Source organism: Gracilinanus agilis, chromosome 3, assembly GCF_016433145.1.
Source record: "Gracilinanus agilis isolate LMUSP501 chromosome 3, AgileGrace, whole genome shotgun sequence".
In the NCBI taxonomy this organism is placed as follows: Eukaryota; Metazoa; Chordata; class Mammalia; order Didelphimorphia; family Didelphidae; genus Gracilinanus; species Gracilinanus agilis.
Genome location: NC_058132.1, coordinates 305,997,634 through 306,017,862, shown reverse-complemented (window position 1 = coordinate 306,017,862; position 20,229 = coordinate 305,997,634). Strand labels below are relative to the sequence as shown.

Sequence of the window (20,229 nt, the reverse complement as noted above, 5' to 3'; positions counted from 1 at the left end):
TTAGAAAAGTTATTATGTTTACATAATTCATGTTCTGACTTTCCCCTTCACCCCCCAACCTCCACCCCACCCCCCATAGCCTATGCGCATTTCCCCTGGTTTTAACATGTGCCATCGATTAAGACCTATTTCCAAATTGTTGATAGTTGCATTGGTGTGGTAGTTTTGAGTCTACATCCCCAATCATGTCCGCCTCAACCCATGTGTTCAAGCAGTTACCTTTCTTCTGTATTTCCACTCCTGTAGTTCTTCCTCTACTTCTGTGTATTGGCTCATAGGTGGAAGAGTGGTAAGGGTGGGCAGTGGGGTCAAGTGACTTGCCCAGGGTCACACAGCTGGGAAGTATGAAGGTTAGCTTGTTAATATGGTCAATTATGTGGATGGTTTTCCTAATGTTGAACCATCCTTGCATTCCTGGTATAAATCCCACCTGATCTTGGTGGATAATCCTCTTGGTCACTTGCTGGAATCTTTTTGCTAGTATTCTATTTAAGATTTTTGCATCTATGTTCATTGGGGAGATTGGTCTAGTTTTCTTTCTCTGTTTTTGCTCTACCTGGCTTTGGAATCAGTACCATATTTGTGTCATAAAAGGAATTTGGTAGGACTCCTTCTTTGCTTATTATATCAAATAATTTGTATAGTATTGGGATTAGTTGTTCTTTGAATGTTTGATAGAATTCACTTGTGAATCCATCAGGCCCTGGTGATTTTTTCTTAGGGAGTTCTTTGATGGCTTGTTAAATTTCTTTTTCTGATATGGGATTATTTAGGTATTCTATTTCTTCTGCTGTTAATATAGGCAATTTATATTTTTGTAAATATTCATCCATATCACCTAGATTGCTGTATTTATTGCCATATAATTGGGCAAAATATTTTTTAATGATTGCCTTAATTTCCTCTTCATTAGAGGTAACATCTCCCTTTTCATCTTTGATACTGTTAATTTGGTTTTCTTCTCTCCTTTTTTTATTAGATTGACCAGTACTTTGTCTATTTTATCTGTTTTTTCAAAATACCAACTTCTAGTCTTATTTATTAATTCAATATTTCTTTTACTTTTGATTTTATTAATTTCTCCCTTGATTTTTAGTATTTCTAATTTAGTTTTCATCTGGAGAATTTTAATTTGCTCGCTTTCTAGTTTTTTAAGTTGCATGCCCAATTCATTAATCTCTGCCCTCCCTAATTTGTTAATATATGCACTCAAGGATATAAATTTCCCCCTGAGTTCCGCCTTAGTTGCATCCCACAGAGTTTGATAGTATGTCTCATCATTGTGATTCTCTTCAATGAAATTGTTGATCATTTCTATGACTTCTTCTTTAACTAACTGGTTTTGGAAAATCATATTATTTAGTTTCTAATTAGTTTTTAATTTGCCTGTCCAGGTGCCCTTACTAATTATTATTTTTTTTTACATTATGATCCGAGAGGTTACATTTATTATTTCTGCTCTTTTGCATTTGTTTGCAATGTTTCTGTGCCCTATTAAATGGTCAGTCTTTGTGAATGTACCATGTGCAGCTGAAAAGAAGGTGTATTCCTTTTTTTCCCTATTTATTTTTCTCTACATATCAATTAAATCTAATTTTTCTAAGACTTCATTCACCTCTCTTATCTCTTTCTTATTTATTTTTTGGTTTGATTTATCAAGATCTGAAAGAGGAATATTTAGATCTCCCACTAGTATGGTTTTACTATCTGTTTCCTTCTTGAGCTCTGCCAGTTTCTCCTTTAGGAATCTGGATGCTATGCCATTTGGTGCATACATATTGAACACTGTTATTTCCTCATTGTCTATACTGCCTTTTATCAGGATGTAATTACCTTCCCTGTCTCTTTTAATCATATCTATTTTTACTTTGGCTTTGTCAGAAATCATAATCACCACTCCTGCCTTCTTTTTCTCATTTGAAGTCCAAAAGATTTTGTTCCAGCCCTTGACCTTAAACCTGTGTATGTCCACCCGCCTCATATGTGTTTCTTGTTGACAACATATGGTAGGATTTTGGTTTCTAATCCACTCTGTTATTTGCTTCCATTTTATGGGCGAGTTCATCCCATTCACATTCAGTGTTATAATTATCAGTTGTGCATTCTCCAACATTTTGGTATCCTCTCCTAGTTCTACCCTTCTTCTTACGCTATTTCCTTTTAAACCAGTGGTTTGTTTTAAACCAGTAACCCTTGTCCTCTCCCTTGATTTACTTCCCTTTCTACCCCCTCCCTTATTATTCCCCTCTTTTTATTTTTAAGGCCTAATGAGTTCCCTCCCCCTTCTCCTCCCCTCCCTTTTTTGACCTCCCCACTCCCCTGCTCTCCTTGGTTTATCCGTTCTGACTTTCTCAGTAGGGTTAAATAGAGTTCTATATCCCAATGGATATAGCTACTCTTCCCTCTCAGGGTTAATTCCACTGAGAGTTAGTTTTAAATATTACCTCTTAATGCTCTCTTCCTCTCCTTCTTATAATAGTATTCATCCCTTCCCCTTCCCATGCCCTCTTTGTGTATAATATAATATCCTATTTTTCTTATTCATTCAAGTTTCTCTTTGTGTTCTCTACTATTCACCCCCCGTCTTTCCAACCCCCATATCATCTTAGACCAATTTGTATTCCAACCTCTCCCTATGAATAATTCTTCTAATTACTCTAATAGTGAATACTATAGTAGTGAATAGAGTTCCTTAAAGAGAATTATGCATAACATTTCTCCACATAGGAATACAAATAATTAGATCATATTGAAGCCCTTGAAGAGGCAAATTTAAAAAAATATGAGTTTGCTTTCCTTCCCCTCTGTTTCTTATTTACCTTTTCATGTTTCTCTTGATTTTTGTGGTTGGATATTGAACCATTTAGTCCTGGTCTTTTCTGTGGAAATACTTGGAAATCTTCTATCTTGTTGAATGCCCAAACTTTCCCCTGGAAGTATATGGTTAGTTTTGATGGGTAGGTGATCCTTGGTTGTAGACCCAGTTTTCTTGCCTTTCTGAATATCATATTCCAAGCTTTGCGGTCTTTTAGTGTGGAGGCTGCCAGATCCTGTGTGATCCTGATTGGTGCTCCTTGATATCTGAATTGTACTTGGAAGCTCTTGAATTTGGCTATTATATTCCTGGGCGTTGTCTTTTCAGGGTCTAGAGTAGAGGGTGATCTATGGATCCTTTCAATGTCTATATTGCCTTGTAGAACTTAGGGCAGTTTGCTTAATAATTTCTTTTAGTATGGAGTCCAAATTTCTATTAATTTCTGCTTTTTCATGAAGACCAATGATTGTCTCTTCTAGACCTGTTTTCTTGATCTGTCAATTTCTCAGTGAGTTATTTCATGTTTCCTTCTATTTTATCAGTCTTTTGACTTTGTTTTATTTGTTCTTGCTGTCTTGAGAGATCATTGGCTTCTACTTGCCCAATTCTTGTCTTTGGAGACTGGTGTTCTGTTATAATCTTATGATTTTCTTTTTCGGTTTGGTCCATCCAGTTTTCCAGCTGTTTAATTTTGGTTTCCAATTGGGAGTTACTGTCTTTTAACCTGTTAATTTCTTTTTGAGCTATTTCCCACTTCTCTCGCCAAATATCTTCCATGTTTCTCTTGATCTCAGATTTGAACTCTTCAAGAGCTTGTGACCAATTTTCATTTTGGGGGAAGGTTTGGATATGATTACTTGTTTGTTCTCCTCTGCTGTTTGCTCTGTTGTCTGGATTTTTTCTGTGTAAAAGTTGTCAAGTGTTAAAATTTCTTCTTGTTGATCTTTCTCTTTTGGGGTTTTTGGGACTGGCTTGTCATTGTGAGCTTCATGCCCTCTCAGGTTTATCCTCACACCCAGGGTCTGTCTGCGCTCTTTAAGCTCCTGAGGTCTCAGGTCTAGTTCTTCTCAGGGTCAAGCCTCCTGGTGGTCCCCTTGCTTGTTCCTCTGCCCGAAGCTCCTTTAACAGTCTCAGGGTGCTACTTCCACAGTCATGCACCCCTCAGCACTGGGTCCCCAACCAAGGTCTGAGCCTGCGCTCAAGTTCTGTGTTCAAAGTAAGTCCGCGTGTTCTTTAGCCTCTTGGGGTCTTAAGTCTTGCCTCTCTCAGGAGCAGGCCCTGGTGATCCCAGGTAGCTGCCAAGGACTTAATGGATGGCCCAAACTTGCTATAACTCTTGTGCGCTGGTTTTGGCCCTGTAGGTGCTGGGGGTGAGGGGAGGGGAGGGATGCTCAGCTCGCATTTTAATGAGAGCTGTTTCACCCCCCTTATAGCATGGAAATGCCCCAATCCCACGTACCTTCAATGCTGCACCCTGTAGTGGGATCCCTTCGTTCCTCTGGATTTGTTTTTATGTCCTTGAGGAGTTTTATATGTATGGGTTAGGAGAGGTTAAGTAAGCAGCTGCTTTTTACTCTGCCGCCATCTAGCCAACCTTTTAAAGAAGCTTTTAATTCTTTCTTCATTAATAGGATTGAGCTAAGTAATTTTGAGTCCCTAGGGAGCAGTGCAAAGTCTTTTATTTAAATATAACAGTATTTTTTACAGCAGTGTCCAGGATATTTAATGCAGCAATCAAACCTTAGTTGTTTCTTTAGTAGTTTGGTACAATGTTGCAATAGCTTATATTTAAAAGGCAGGTGTCTGGAGTTTACAATATAGGTTATGGTCATGAAAAAAGTCTGAATTCTAATACTAATTTAGAACCACCAGAAATTAGAAGTAGTTTCTTTGTCTCCTCTAGATTATAGATGTATTCTCTCATAAGAATTTATAAGTCTGAAACTATGAATTGCAGCAGAATTAGCTGGCCCACACAGTAATAGAACCCATAACCTTAATTTTATTAGCTCTGGAGTCAAAGTGAGAATTAACCAGCCCTGGCTTAGTGACAAGTGGCGACCAGTCCACGCTGCTCTGTCTCAAATGCTTCAAGATCCATATTGCCCTTTCTATTCAGTGTGCTCTTGTGCCTTTTGTTTCAACCTGAAGTTTATTCATCTTTTCCTCCCTATAAAAAACAATTTGTCAAATGAAATACATTTTTTAAAATATTAATTTTTTTCTAAGTTGAAATTATTTTCCCCAAAATTTCCATTGAATTCTCTCTTAGGAACCCACCAGAATTATAGAGCAACAGTATAAAACCGAAAAAGAAAAGCTTCAGAAAATTCGTCTGTTACTGGTGAGTAAACTATTGACTAGGTGTGATTTCCTCTGCTGAAATTAGAAAGACACATTATTTAAGAGTTAGATAACTCCTGCTGTTTTTTAAGCTTATCTATTCATATCTGGAGGCACAGAGTAAAAGTGTGTGAATTTTTTAAAAAGTTGTATCTCTAATATAAAATTTATGCCACATGATTTTCAAAAGGACATCGAATTTAACTTTGGCCACAAATAATCATATACACAGAAACAATTTTTGAGACATTGTTTTTTTTTTCAACAAGCATTTGCAAGTAATTTATATTTATAGAGCATTAAAGTTTATATAACATAAGAAACTTATTAGGCAGACAAGTTTTTACAATTATTATTGTGCAATAAAATGACAAGTATTCGTATTTCCATTTTGCCAATGAAGAAACTGGGCTTAAACAGATTGAGAACTGCCCATGATTATATAGCTAGTCAGTGTCCAAAGCCACATTCTAATTTGGGAGTCCTTCTAAATCTACTGTTCTTTCAACTCTAAGGCCACTATCTGACCAGGTGGGGAGAAGGCTGGACTTTGAGACAGTCTTCCTCCTGCCCCAGATACATACTAGCTGTATGATCCTGGGCATGTCACTTAACCTCTAACTGCCTCCATTTCTTAACCTGTAAAGTGAGGATAATAATAGCACCTTTCACAGGATAGGAGTGAGAGTAATGCCATTGTTGCGAAGTGGGTGCTATTGTTATAAGGTTCAAATCAGATAATATAAAGAACTTTGCAAAATTGGATTATTATATAAATGTTAGCTATTATTATAACTGTTATGAACACTATGCTTCTCATTTTTTTTTTGAGTATCGCTTAACTTATTGAAAGTAATAAGTTACATTTAAATAGTATCTACCAAGTGCCAGGCACTATGCTCAGTGCTTTATAATTATTATCTCCTTTGATCCTCACAACAATCGTGGGAGTTAAGGGGCTATTATTAATTTCATTTTACAGATAAAGAAACTGGAGCAAACAGATTTGTTAAGTGGCTTGCCCAGTGTCACACAGCCTGGATTTGAACTAAGATTTTCTCGACTCCAGACTCAGCATTCTATCCACTGAGTCACCAGCTATTTCTAATATGTACCTAATATTGTGCTAGTAACAATAGGGAATACAAAGTGGTATGAAACTAGATCCCTTTAACCTTAGAGACCTTTCACTGTTGTTGGAGAGAGGGAGAGAGGGAGGGAGAAGAGAGAGAAGAGAGAGAAGAGAAAGAAGAGAGAGAGAGAGAGAGAGAGAGAGAGAGAGAGAGAGAGAGAGAGAGAGAGAACATATTAATGTAATACAGAAATGCTATATGTTACCTCTTATAGAGATAACAGTGTCTGAAATCGAGAGAAGTCAGGGACATTCTCTAAAAGACAAGAGAGACTTGAACTTGGTAGGAATTAACCTATGCATCACACATTATTCTTAAAAATTGAGAAAGCATATATAGTTAAATATATTACATACACACACACACACACACACACACACACACACATATATTTCTAATTCTTAAACCATGAAAAGATTAAACAAGGCAAGAAAATTTAGGCCAATATCATTATTAAACATTGACTCAAAAATGTTGAACAAAATCGTATCAAACTAACTATAGCAATTTGTCCAATAAATCTTTCTTTCTGATCAAGTAGGATTTATATAAGGGATACAAGGATGATACAGCACTTTTATGCTAAAAACCTGGCATAGTATAGGCATAATTATTTTTTAATATCATAAAAATCTTATACATAAAACTAAGCATAATCATCTTAGGAATTGAGTATACACTAGAATAGCCTAGTAAATATAGGAATGAAGCAAGGATGCCTATTCTCCATTCTTATTTGATATAGTTCTGGAAATGCCAGAAATAACAATAAGACAAGAGGAAGGAATTAAAGGAATAAAAATAGGAAAAGAAGAGATAAAACTATCCCTATTTGTTGGTTTGATGATGCTTTTCTTAGAAAACTCTAGGAAATCAGCAAAGGCAGTTAATAACTTCAGCAAAGTTCTAGGCTGCAAAATAAAACCTCAAAAATAAACATCATTTCTATATAATAACAAAACGCAAGAAGTAATAATAGAAAGGGAAATCCCATTCCAAATAACTACAAAATGCATGAAATGTCTGGGGATCAGTCTCCCAAAGCAGACAAAATGCTTACATAGATCCAATTACAAAGCTTCCCTTAAAAAATTAAACTACCTAAATAAATACCTGGAGAAATATTCAGTGCTCATGACTAGACTGTGCTAATGTAATAAAAAAAAATGACATAGTACCAAAATTATACTACACTTGTAAAACTATCCCAATTGAATTACCATGGGAATATTTTAACAGAACTTGATAAAATAATGAGTCATTTGGAAAAACAAAAGTTCTAGAATATTAAGAGAAATGATGAAAAGAAATAAAGATGAAGGAGAAATAGCACTTCCAATCCTCAAACTATATTTTAAAGCAGCAGTGATCAAAACCATCTGGTTACTGATTAAAGAATAGCAAGACAGATCAATGGAAGACTAGACAAGTAAGAATCAAACAGTAGAACTCAACAACCCAGTGCTTGATGAATTGGATAACATAAGTTACATAGAAAAAAACTTTTTTGATTAAAACAAAGGGAAAAAACCGCTAGGAAAACTAGAAAACAATCTGGCAGAAATTAGGCCATTAACACCTTACTCCACACTCCATAATATATTCTAAATGGAATTAGAAAATAGATTAAGAGCCAAACCATGAAGGGCCTTGCATTGCTCTTGAGCAGATTTTATCTTCTTATGTCATTGATCCCTTTGGCATTTTGGTGAATAAAGTCTATGAATTCCTTTTTAGACTGATGTTTTTATTTTTTAAATTTTTTAAAAAATTTAAACCCTTACTTTCTGACTTAGAATATCAATACTGTGTATTGGTTTTAAGGCAGAATAGTGGCAAGGGCTAGGCAATGGGAGTTAAGTGACTTGCCCAGGACCACACAGCTAGGAAGTGTCTGAGGTCACATTTGAACCCAGGACCTCCCATCACTGGGCCTGGCTCTCAATCTACTGAGCCACCCAGCTGTTCCCTAGACTAATGTTTTTAAATGCATAAAATACATTGGATTACAAAGGAAACAAATTATATTAAATACAGTTATTGAAATGCTGAAAACACATTCACAGACATGTGGTTAAAAATCCCTGCTCTTTTGTGTTTCCACAAACCTATCTTCCCCAACCCTCCCCAAAAGACATAACTTAATTTTTTAAAAATTATCAAGCACTTTCCCTGTATCCCATTCACTGGCCGCATCCTTACATGTTGAATATTTCACCTCTCTGTCAAAAGGTGGATAACATTGTCTCTCTGGAACCATGATTGTTCCTTGAAAAGGATCCACTTCAATCTCTAAAACACTTTAATTTAAAACAATAAAAGCAGGCCTCTTGAATCTGGAAATATGAAGAGAGGTGATCAAGTCTTAAAATATAATGAAAGATGTGGATTGAATGAACTCAGACTTCATCATATCCTGGGATATTAGAACTGGGACTTCCTTTGAAATTTAAAAGTGATCATTTTAAGAAAAATAAAAGGAAGTACTCACACATTTATTATTCCAAGAAGTGACATAGAATGAAAGTATAAATAGTTTAAAGAGAGGCTTAGATAAGTTTATGGATGATAAATCTGTAATGACTTAAGTGAATTTAGAGGTATTTCAATTACACATACTCTAACCTTGTAAAGTTGGTGTCATGAAGGGCAGTCGTGCCATCTCATACCATGTCCCTTAGTGCCACTTTCAGAGGCAGAATTCTGTATTATTCTTAGGACTGACTCATGTGGCAGTGCTGACTTTGTTATATGTCACATAGCACTTATTTCGGGAAAAGCAGAGAGTAGGAGCTGGTTAAGTTGAGAAAATGAGATAAAAATCAATGTACCTCTGAAATGGTTAAGAAATATTTGTCTCAATTCTTGGTATTCTAAATTAAGCCAGTTTCTTTGGGGCATTCACTAGGTTAGGTACTATTGAAGAAGAAAAATAATAAATAAGTAAAATAAAAAAGAAAGATATGATTTGTGCCCTTAAGATATAGTTGGGAAAGGAAGTGTCCATTGGATGCCGGATGAGTGCTTTACACATTAAATGTTACATGAGTCCAGAAGTGGGAGGGGATTTGAAATGAGGTGGTGAGAAGCACCTAGCGCAGTGCCTGGCACATAGTAGATGTTTAATAAGTGCTACTTTGAGTGACTGACTTGTGCTGAACTTTAAAGCATGCATAGGATTAACTTGGACAGAGGATGATGGAAGGGAGAGTATTTCAAGGCAGAATAGAGCACAAACAACTAGAGGGATCAGAAAAGGGTTCTCATAGGAGCTGACACATGAACAGATCTTGAAGGAAATTTGGAATTCTAAAAGGCAAAGGGGAGAAGGAAGCTCATTGTAGGTGTGGAAGACACACCAGTGGTGGGAGATGGAATGTCTAATTCAAGCTATGGTAAGATGGCAGCCAGTGGGGTTAGAAATATAGAGTTCATAAATGGGAATGAAGAAGAAAGTTTCTTTCTCTGAAGAAACTCCACCACCACAGCTTCTTCTGATCTTGTCTACCTGAATTCGAGCCAGATCTGTATGTGAGAACTCTTACATGGCTAGTCAGGTTGGAGTCGGAAGGCCAGAGCCCACATGTTGGTTCGCTAGCCAGTCACACCGCTTCCCCTGTTATCTCTAAGTGTGCTGGGAGGGGACCCCGAGAGGACTTCCTTCTGACATTCTGCAGGCCACGTAAGACCCATTACAAAAGGGTGTTTTTCCTCCCTTGCCTTTAGGCTCGAAGAAACCGAGAAATAGCAATTTTGCAACGCAAGATTGATGAAGTACCGAGCAGAGCTGAGTTAACACAGTATCAGAAGAGATTTATTGAACTCTACAGTCAGGGTAGGTGTATCGACCAAGAACGTACTCCCGGGGCTCGGCGTAATGGAAGGGAGGGCGTCATCGTGTTTTTAAACGATGGCGCATGAATCACAGCAAATTCTTTTAATGCCATCCTGGGTAAGGATTTCATTTAATCACATTCACGCTCGCTTTGCCCACATTCCACGTAAGCTCCCAGTGGAGCGGCCCATAAATCCAGATCACAATGCCTTGGCATTCTCTGTTGACACATTCTTTGTATCTAATTGAGCTCTCGGTGTGGGGCTCTGGGAGCAGACCTTATCTTGAACAGCCAGCCAACATACATGTACGGAGAGCCTGCTGTGGCTGGACACGGAGCTCTGTCCAAGGTGCTACGTCACAGCTCGTGCTGGGGGAAAGACTGCCCGTAAGAACCAAGGGCTGGTCCCTCCCTTCACAGGGGGCCGCCTACCATCTCACTGAGAAAGCAGGCACTCACACACATGCGTGAAATTTGGCATGCTCAATCCTTGCCTATCCAGCGCAGATTAAAATGGCAGGAGAGAATTTGGAATAGAGGCAGGATCAAGTTAGATAGGTCAACCGCAAGGTAGCACAGTCAATAAAGCACCAGGCCTGGGCTGGGGAGGACCTAGATTCAAATCTGACCTCAAACACTTCCTAGCTGTATGACCTTGGGCAAGTCACTTAATCCCAGTTGCCTAGCCCTTACCTTCTGCCTTAGAGCCAATACAGAGTTGTTTTTTGTTGTTGGTTTTTTTGCTGGTAAATCTTCAAATTTTTACTGAGTAATTTCTTTGACATTTTCTTTTAAATTAAAAAAAATATTCGGTATTGGTTCTAAGACAGAAGGTAAGTAAGAGCTTAAAAAAAGTTAAGTGGGGCCAATTCCAAGAATATTCATAAATAACTGGAAAAAATTTAGAAAAGTTCATTTCCGAAATGTGGATTGTGGCTAAGTACTCTAATTCCATTCAGTCAAACCCAGGTTTCAGCTGAAATATATCTACATAAGGTAGGAGGGAAAGCACCAATCAAAACCAAAGTCATCATACCTTGTGCCAGGCACCATGCTAAGTGCTGGAGATATAAAAGATAAGAGAAATAGTCTCTGCCTTTGAGAAGCTCACATTGTATTAGACCAGTGATTCCCAAAGTGGGTGCTACCTCCCCCTGATGGGTGCTGCAGCGATCCAGGGGAGTGGTGATGGCGACAGGTGCATTTATCTTTCCTGTTAATTGCTATTAAAATTTTTAAAAATTAATTTCCAGGGGGCTAAGTAATATTTTTTCTGGAAAGGGGACGGTAGTCCAAAAAAGTTTGGGAACCACTGTATTAGAGGAAAGGTAACAGCTGACTAAGGATTTAGTATTATCTGCATATACCTCGGTATTTTTTTTAAACTCTTACCTTCTGTCTTAGAATCAGTATTGAGTATCAGTTCTAAGGCAGAAGAGTAGTAAAGGATAGGCAATGGGGGTTAAGTGACTTGTTCAGGGTCACACAGCTAAGAAGTATCTGAGGTCTGACTTGAACCCAGGACCTCCTGTCTTCAGGAAAGGATGCCTCAGTATTTCTGGGACCCCATTAATAGAAAATGCCTTTGTTGAATTGTGTTGGGAATGCTATGGCATAGAGCACAATCAGGGAGATCAGAAAAGGATTCTCATAGGATTCTAAAAGGCAGAGATGAGAAGGGAGCTCATTCTAGGCATGGGAGTCCAATCTACATAAAACCCCAGCAGTGGGAAATGGAATGTCCAATTGGAGCTACAGCAAAATGGCAGCCGATGTGGTTTTTTTCTTTTTTAGTTCTTGTCTGCTGTGAAATAGACTAAAAGTTTCTAAAGAGAAGAGGCTGTGGCATGGTTTACTGAGTTGGGCACTTAATCTTGGGGGTGGGAGGATCAAGAAATTTGACTCCAAAGAAATGGTTGCATAAGCTGGAGAGCTTTTTTCTTTCAAAGTCTATCCGTGTTAGCAGAGCTTTAAAAAAAGTGAATTATTTGTGTCACAACCTAATATGAATTCATTCAGAATTCAGAAATAAATGCTGCCAGTGAAAATTTTACTCCCTGAGCTAACTGGGATAAATATTGTTGTTGTTGTTGTTATTGTTACTACAACCTCGACCCTTTCTAGATTAGAATACCAAAACACCAAAGAAGTTAAGTGACTTTTCCAAGGTGACACAAGTGAGTAGAAGAACCAAATCTAAAGTGCGTCCCAGTCTTCTGACTCCTGATGGTCCCATATTTCCGCCATGATATAATACAGCTGTCCTGCATTCAGGGGATAAATTCTAAATTACCATTATTTATTAACAGCATCAAATGTGACTAATGCTCTTTGTAGGACTACCCAGCTCTGAGCTTCTTCCAAGTTTTGCATGCATGAAGAGGCAAAGATGTTCAATAAATTTACCTGATTGTACAATAGATATTCCTCTTGTCTATGAAGCATGTTAAGGAGAATTAACCATGCAATAAGATCCTTTTATAATTCAGGCAATTATTGAATTGATTCATTTATGCCTTGGGATCAAATCATGGCTCCCCAAAACAGAAAAAACAATCACATACTATCCAGGCTTACTAATTCATATCATAATAAATGTATTAGAGAAAGAAAAAGGAAAAAAATTTACTCAGCACCTACTATGTGTCTGACACTGTGCTAAGCACTTTATGATTATTATCTTATTTGATCCTCACAACAGCTCTGTGACATAAGTGTTGTTATTATCCCTGATTCACAGTTAAGGAAACTGAGGCAAACCAGTTAAGTGACTTGCCTAAAGTCATACAGCTAGGATATGTCTGAGGTTGGATTTGAACTCAAGTGTTCCTAACTCCAGAGTTCTATCCACTGCTCCACCTAACTTTCGCTTCTTCTCTAATGGCTATGCATCAGAAAAGTGCAGGCAAAATGCTCCAGGAGGCCTGAGTGGGAAATGTTACTGACCAGGAGGACCAGTGGCCTCATGCTCTCTCCTTGCCTATTAAATCTGGAATTGCCCCAGAAGCTGAACCGAAAACAACAACCCCCACCATGCCAGCACCAGCCTGGGCCAGCCATTCCTGACTGGGAACACTGGCCATGTCTCCTTTGGCACTTTTCTCCCTCCTCTTCTCCTCCTGCTCTTCTCACTTTCCTCTTCTCCCTTCTTTGCCATCAACTGAGAAAGGCTTATTCGAGTAACTTTTCCTTCAGATGTAACTCCCTTGATATCAGCCTGAGAGTCTCATGCTCACTTGGTGCTGACAGTGGTTACTGACCTGCAGAAGGGATGATTTTTGCATAATATTTTTACAGTTTCTCAGGTGAGTGAAGAGGCTAGTGTAGACCTTGTAACTTTTGCCCAAAGAAGGCAGACATTTCCACATGGGAAAGCATCCCAAGCTTTTATCCTCTATTCATTGTTTTCATTATTTCTTCTCTGTTTCCTTCTAGCAGTGTATGTATTGTAAATGTTGTGGCCCCTAACTTTATGGCCCCTTGTAATATGATTTTGCCTGCTTTCATTGTTTTTATTTTTTAAAGCTGCACTTAAAGAGGTATCAACATAGCTTTTCAAGTAATAACAACACTTATATTTAAATTTCACTTTAAAATGCTTTCCCCATGATAATTATGAAAGAAATAATATAAATATCTCTGTACTTATTTTTTAGATGAGGAAATTGAGAAGGAAATAAGTGAAGTTATTTGCTCTTGTTCACAGAGTTAGTAAAAAGAGCTAGAATTTGAACCTGAGCCTCCTGACTCCTAATCTAGGGATCTTTCTGCATTACTACCTTGTCTTTCTTATTTTTATTGTCTCAAGTCAAAAACTGGTATGTTTTGGGGGTCCAAGAATCAGGCTTTCTTGTCATTTGCTGATAGGCTGCACATAAGAGAAATCACCAACACTGGCATGTTTATCCATGTACTTAATAGAATCTTTTTTAAAATTAAATTTTACTTTATTTTTCATTAAGATCTATCTTCTCTCCATTCCACCTCCCTTCACCCCATCGAGAAAGGAAGCAAAACAAAACTTATGTCACAATACCTGCTATGTTTCTTCCACCTCTCTGAAAGGAGGGTAGGGAACATGTTTCATCAGAAGCATACTGGAATTGTGGTTGGTCATTAGATGTTTATCAGAGTTCACTTTGTAGAAATTATAAAGAACCTTACAGGTCATTTAGTCCGTCGTGCTTCTTCTTTTTTAATTCCTCCTTATAATATCCACAACAGGTAGACATCCATCCAGTTTTTACTTTAATGCTTCTACTAATTAGAAATTCATGGCTTCATGCATCAATTCTTTTCATTTTTAAGGAGCACTAATTGAAATTCTTTTAAAGGAAAGGGTTTTTTCCTCTTCATTTTAAATGGAACTTTGCCACCCTAGATTCAGAGAATCTTAGGCAGGTAGTGTCGATGGTGGTAGCTCCCCAGCTTTAACTCCACTTAACACATCACCCCTTCACTCTTAAAAGTTTTTAGTAACTTTATCCCAATTTGGATGTTTATCTTCTACTGGACCCAATATTCTTTTTTCCTCTTTTCCCTTAGGACTTAATTTGGTACATCTTTGGTGGTTAGAAAATCTTGCCAATTAACTCCAGTTTTGTAAGAAACAAGAGTCCATGAAGGTCCTTGATGTGTTTTGTGTTTTGAGTTTGTTTTTTTTAATGGAGTGAGGCTGCTCAGATAGTAGCATATTGGTCTGACATTTCATATGATCTGGAATATTGGCTTCATTCACGGGGTCACAAAAGCAACTATTATAGCCTGTTTTTCATGGCCTTGGTCCTAATGACAGTTTGTCATTGTTATAAAGAATAGAGGTAGTCTTGATACTACCACTATTAGGCTGGTTATTAGTAGTAGTAATCTGAGATATTAATCTGAGGGAGCTTTGGTTTAGTTCCCTAATGGCTGGTGCAGGGACACCCGAGTCCTGCCACCTAGCTGGAGGTTATAATAACTGCCCTTCTTTATAACAGTGCCCAGGCAGGATCCCTAAAGGTCAATGGATGGGTAACCCTCTCAGGTCCCACCTGGGGTTGATTAATTATTGGTATTGGGCTCTATCAGCCTTGGATAACATTCATCTGACTGCCTTGCTCCCTCCCCAGAGTGGTGATGGAATAACTTCTCTAGGAAGGTACTTAATAGCTTTATCTACGTTGTTTAACAAGGGAAAGGAATGATCGGGAAAGGGTTGGGGAATAGGTGACCCTATCACTAAATCTATGACAATAATCCCTCAGGACTGTAGGCAGTTCAGTAATGCTGGGCTTGTTCTTCACTTCCTCTGGCTCAGCCTGGCCACAGCCAAACCAGAGTAAGCAAACTGTTTGGATGACACAAATGCTGATGATTTCTCTCAGCTTCTTACTGCTCATTGTTTTGCCAGTTCTACAGCCTTCAGGAAATGCCATCCTTTACCACCCTCTTCTTCTTCTCCTACCTACTTCCCAGATCCCCCCCTCCCCCAGGCCCCAGGATACCTAAATATCTAGAGATGGTTTAGGTGCCTAAATATCTAGGGATTCAGAGAGAATCAGAGGATCCACAGGTCAATCAATGTTCAAGATAAAATGTCCAAGGCAAGAGTTTAGGCAAGGCTCAGCCAAAGCAAAGCCAAGGTCCCAAAAGACAAGGGGTCCAAGGGGTCCCTGTCAGGGTGCTCCCAGGGTATTTATATCCTTTCTGGCCAACTGCCTTTCCTCCTGTCCTCATGGCCTCCGGGAACATTCTGATGTCCAACTGTCTTCACTTGTCAATCAAGATGAGACTTTCAACTCCCAGAGCTTGAATATGACATGATAAGCACAGAAAAATCTCCAGTTCTATAGGGTGTACCTTTCAGATTAATAGGGGGAAGAAAAAAGGACAATAGCTTCCATATATTTTTTCATAGTTCACTGATTTTTTGTTTATTTTATCATTTGCAGTGTCAGCAACCCACAAAGAAACCAAGCAGTTTTTTACTCTATACAACACACTGGATGATAAGAAGGTTTATTTGGAAAAAGAGGTAAGAGATTTAATCCAAAAAAAGAACAATAATTAAGTAACAGATTAATGATAAAATCAGAGACACAGTCTAGGTGACACATACAAAAAAAGACCCCAGAATACATGGTTGAGAAAGCAAATTAAAATAGAGCGGATGACTTCAAAATTGCTTCAGAAATATTCCAAATAAAATCTTTTGGCCTTTAGTCTATTTCTTACCTTTTTCTCATATGTTCAGAGAAATTTCAGTCCCTATCTTGAGGGAAAACTCAGCCTTGCCCTTAGAGGGGTCATAGTCAAATTGAGGTAATGGCATACACAGATGCTGTAACTTAAGAACACTTGAAAAATGTTCTTGATTTGAAGACAGAACCTTGACTTGACAGAACCTTGAAAAGGTTCTGACCCTGGCTCTGCTACTAGCTTTGTAACCTGAGGCAAGTCATTTCTCCTCAATGAATCTGTTTCCTCCTTTGTAAAATTATCTGAAAGTCCCTTTCCAATTCTATAATTCTAAGCTAAATTGGACACTAGACTGATTGAGTGAAGGGCCACCAAGGAAAAGGGAGAGAGTTTTGTTTGGTTATTAAGTTCTAGAAGATCCTCCAGGGAAACAATGAAAAACTACCAGATGAAGTCAAGGAGGACAAAGAGATCTATAGAAAGTTATTTTGTGCCGTGGATGAAAAATGAGACTTCTCTTTGAAATATTGAAAGCTTTTCATGGAAATTGTTTTTCACTGCAGAGAAAAGCTTGTTATATAATAATACCTTGTCAACTTTGCTTTATTACTAGGTATATAATTGGGGTAATAAAGCTTCTAGTGCAGTGCCCTGCACATTTAAAAGATGTTGTTGAATTTGAATTTGGGGAGAAAAATAAGTAGGATCCTAGGGACTTTAGAAGCAATCAAGCCACATACACACCTCTGTCCCCCATCCCCATTTTAAAAATTAGAAAATTGAAGCTGAGAGAGAGACTTTTAAAGCGACTTGTGCAGGGTCTGATTTACAAGTACTTAATGAGTACTTAAAGTAAACAGAACATGGCTGTAGGGATTTGTTTTAGAATCATTGTGTTTATGAAAATATAGTTTACATTTATTACCCTAGATTTATAAGTCTTCTATAAGGAAATTAAAATATTCAATTTGCTACCCACCAAGAAAGCCCTTTTTTCATCACCTCCTATAAAAGCTGACTAGATAACCACTTCCAGGAAAACCTTTTGGGGTGTCACACTCTCTTCTTTCTGTATCATCACCTTAGCAATTTTCCTCTCAGGTCCAGCATCATAGAAATAGTGGGACCCATTTAGGATCATCTAATTCGGCCACTTTTACAGATAAAGAAACTGGCCTAGAGAATTGGAATGACTTCCCCAAAGTCACACACACAGCTAGTTGTTGATAAAACTAGGATTAGAACTCAAATCTCCTGACTCCCTGTACATTGTTCTTTCCATTATAATATATAGCTCCTTTTAGTCTATACTTTCATTTTGTACTTTTTGGAATAAAAAATTACCCCAGGGTTGGAAAGGATCTTAGAAATCATTTAGTCTATATGTATTTTTCTACACCCATACCCATCCACCCCTATAAAGAAACAGAAGGAGGCGAATTTTCTCATTCTTTTTCTGGATCAGATCAGCCTTATCATTATAAGTATATAGTGTTCAGTTGTGTTGGGGGGTAGGGGGTTTAGTTGTTGTTCTTCCATTTACATTATTGTAATCATTTTGTGTCCTCTTTTTTAATATTGATTCTGCTTACTTCATTTTTGTCTCAGTTCATATTATGGCATAATAAATTTCATTACATTCATGCATTCCAGTTAGTTTTATTATTCCCTAATCAACAGGGTATTTACTTTGTTTCCAGTCTATTGCTACTACAAAAAGTACCGCTATAAATAATTTGGTGTATATGGGACCTTTTTTCCTGTCTTTGACTTTGTTGGAGTATATTCATAGCAGTAGGATCTCAGAGAGATATGGAAATTTTAGTCATTTTTACTTCATGATTCCAAAATGACTTTCAAGCATTATAGAACCAAATCACAGTCCTACCAGTAATGGATTGATAAACCTTTCTTTCCAAAATCCTTCCAATGCTGATTTTTATCATCTGTGACAATTTGCTGGGTATGAAGTATTGAATCTTTTTTTTTAATTATAATTTTGAACAGTTTTTCCTGTGGTTGATAATAGTTTATAGTTCTTCTTTTGAAAACTTTGTTGATATCTTTTGTCCACCATTGGAATGATTCTTGGTCTTATGTACTTTGTTGTGAGGAAGATCATTTAGTATTAGTTACATATAGTGTTGGACCTAACAGGAAGGGCTGGAGGATTCCAAGATGGAATGAAGGAGCAGGAAGTAGGGCTTGTGCTCTGAGAAGGACTCCATTAGTGGTGGGCACAAACTGTTGCTAGCCCTGGGAGATCTCAGAGTTAAGGACACCCTGCATCCTGATTCCCTGGGATCCTGAGTGGTGGTGGTTTTCAGCAAGTGGACAAGACCTGCAGAGCTGCACCAAGTGGAGGAGGAGTTTGGGATCTGGTGGACAGCATCTCAAGCACACCCTCTCTACTTGGGTACTTTAGACTACCTTGGCTTTTGGCATCCTGTGATCATCCTTGGATAACCGTGAGACCCAAAGTCACCCTCAGGACCTTTAGCTGTGCTGGTCAAACCTGGCTGGAACCAGGTTTGAAGCTGCCTTCCCAGTGACTCCAGAACTGCTCCTTTGAGCCCTGCCTGGCCTAGGACAATTAGAGTTAGAGTAGACAAGTCCTCCCTTTGCCCCTGTGATTTGCCCCTTAGGTTTTTTTTTTTATTTTATTTTTTTGTTTTTATATTTTTAAACCCTTAACTTCTGTATATTAGTTCCTTGGTGGAAGAGTGGTAAGGGTAGACAATGGGGGTCAAGTGACTTGCCCAAGTTCACACAGCTGGGAAGTGTCTGAGGCCAGATTTGAACCTAGGACCTCCCATCTCTAGGCCTGGCTCTCAATCCACTGAGCTACTCAGCTGCCCCCTGCCCCTTAGGTTTTTAAGTGCAGAATCCCCTATCTCACCTTTATTAAGTTAATCATAATTAAACTGTTAAAAACCTTTACCTTGCCTGCTGGTTCCATAGACCCTGGCCTAGTGGTGAGCTGGGTTTGACATTTGAGCAACTGCCATTCTTGATTCTTGGTCTCCCTATCCTGGCTGGTCCTGTCTCTCTTTCAGCCCAGTGTGTGTACCCACAAACCATTAGGTCACATTTTACATCCCTGGTGCCCCATTTTTTTACAACTTGTATTAGTTTCCTATGTATATCAACTATCAAATTTAATCAGAGAGTGATGGCAGAGATGTTTTCCCCAATCAACATACTCTTTTTTTATGCTAGTTGTCTTCAATTTCTGCAAAAACATTTTAATATCATGTAATTTATCACTTGACCATGTTGGTTTTACAGAACTTCTTTTCTCTCTTTTATTCTTAGTCACAAGAAATGGCTCTGGTTAGAGGAGTAGAGATATATGTGGAAAGAAAATGAAGTCAAAACAAAAGATGTCATTAGAAATATCTTTTTTAAAAAGAAAATATTTCGCCCTGAGTCACTGAGGAAAATGTTTTCACAAGTATATTTCCCACAGAAAAAGTAATAAACCAAAAAAGTATATTTCTCACACATAACAGGATATTATATGGAATGTCATATCACTTAACCTTATTTTTCTTCAAAGTACTCTGGTTAATGTTCATGACCTTATTAAATTTAGGGGCAATTTGGGGCTGCTTCCCAGCATATACAAGGTAGATTGAGGACCCAGAAAGTGAGAATCTTGCCATTTTTCCATGTTTTATACTGGATTAGCAATCATTGGTGCAATGCTCAAGTTAAATTGTTACCCAATTCAAATGAATACATATTTAGGAAAAACATCATCTAGTCAACCTCTCTTATTTGGCAGATGAATAAAATGTGACATGTAAAGAGGGGAAATGACAGTTAGTCAGTCATCTATTTAGTGCCTTCTCTGTGCTGGGGAATACAAAGAAAAGTAAAAGACAGTCCCTGCCCTCAAGAAGCATAAAATCTAACATGG

General features: G+C 37.9%; 1 protein-coding gene across 3 annotated transcripts in view; it reads left to right on the top strand.

Moving 5' to 3' along the window:
- The window catches only part of CCDC93 (coiled-coil domain containing 93), a 118,566-nt gene that overhangs the window by 79,797 nt on the left and 18,540 nt on the right, over positions 1 to 20,229 (top strand). For all 3 annotated transcript variants that reach the window (XM_044669915.1, XM_044669917.1, XM_044669918.1), the window contains 3 exons: positions 5,088 to 5,159; positions 10,018 to 10,126; positions 16,061 to 16,143. In XM_044669915.1, coding sequence (XP_044525850.1) covers positions 5,088 to 5,159; positions 10,018 to 10,126; positions 16,061 to 16,143 — 264 coding nt within the window. The remainder of the gene's footprint in view (positions 1 to 5,087; positions 5,160 to 10,017; positions 10,127 to 16,060; positions 16,144 to 20,229) is intronic.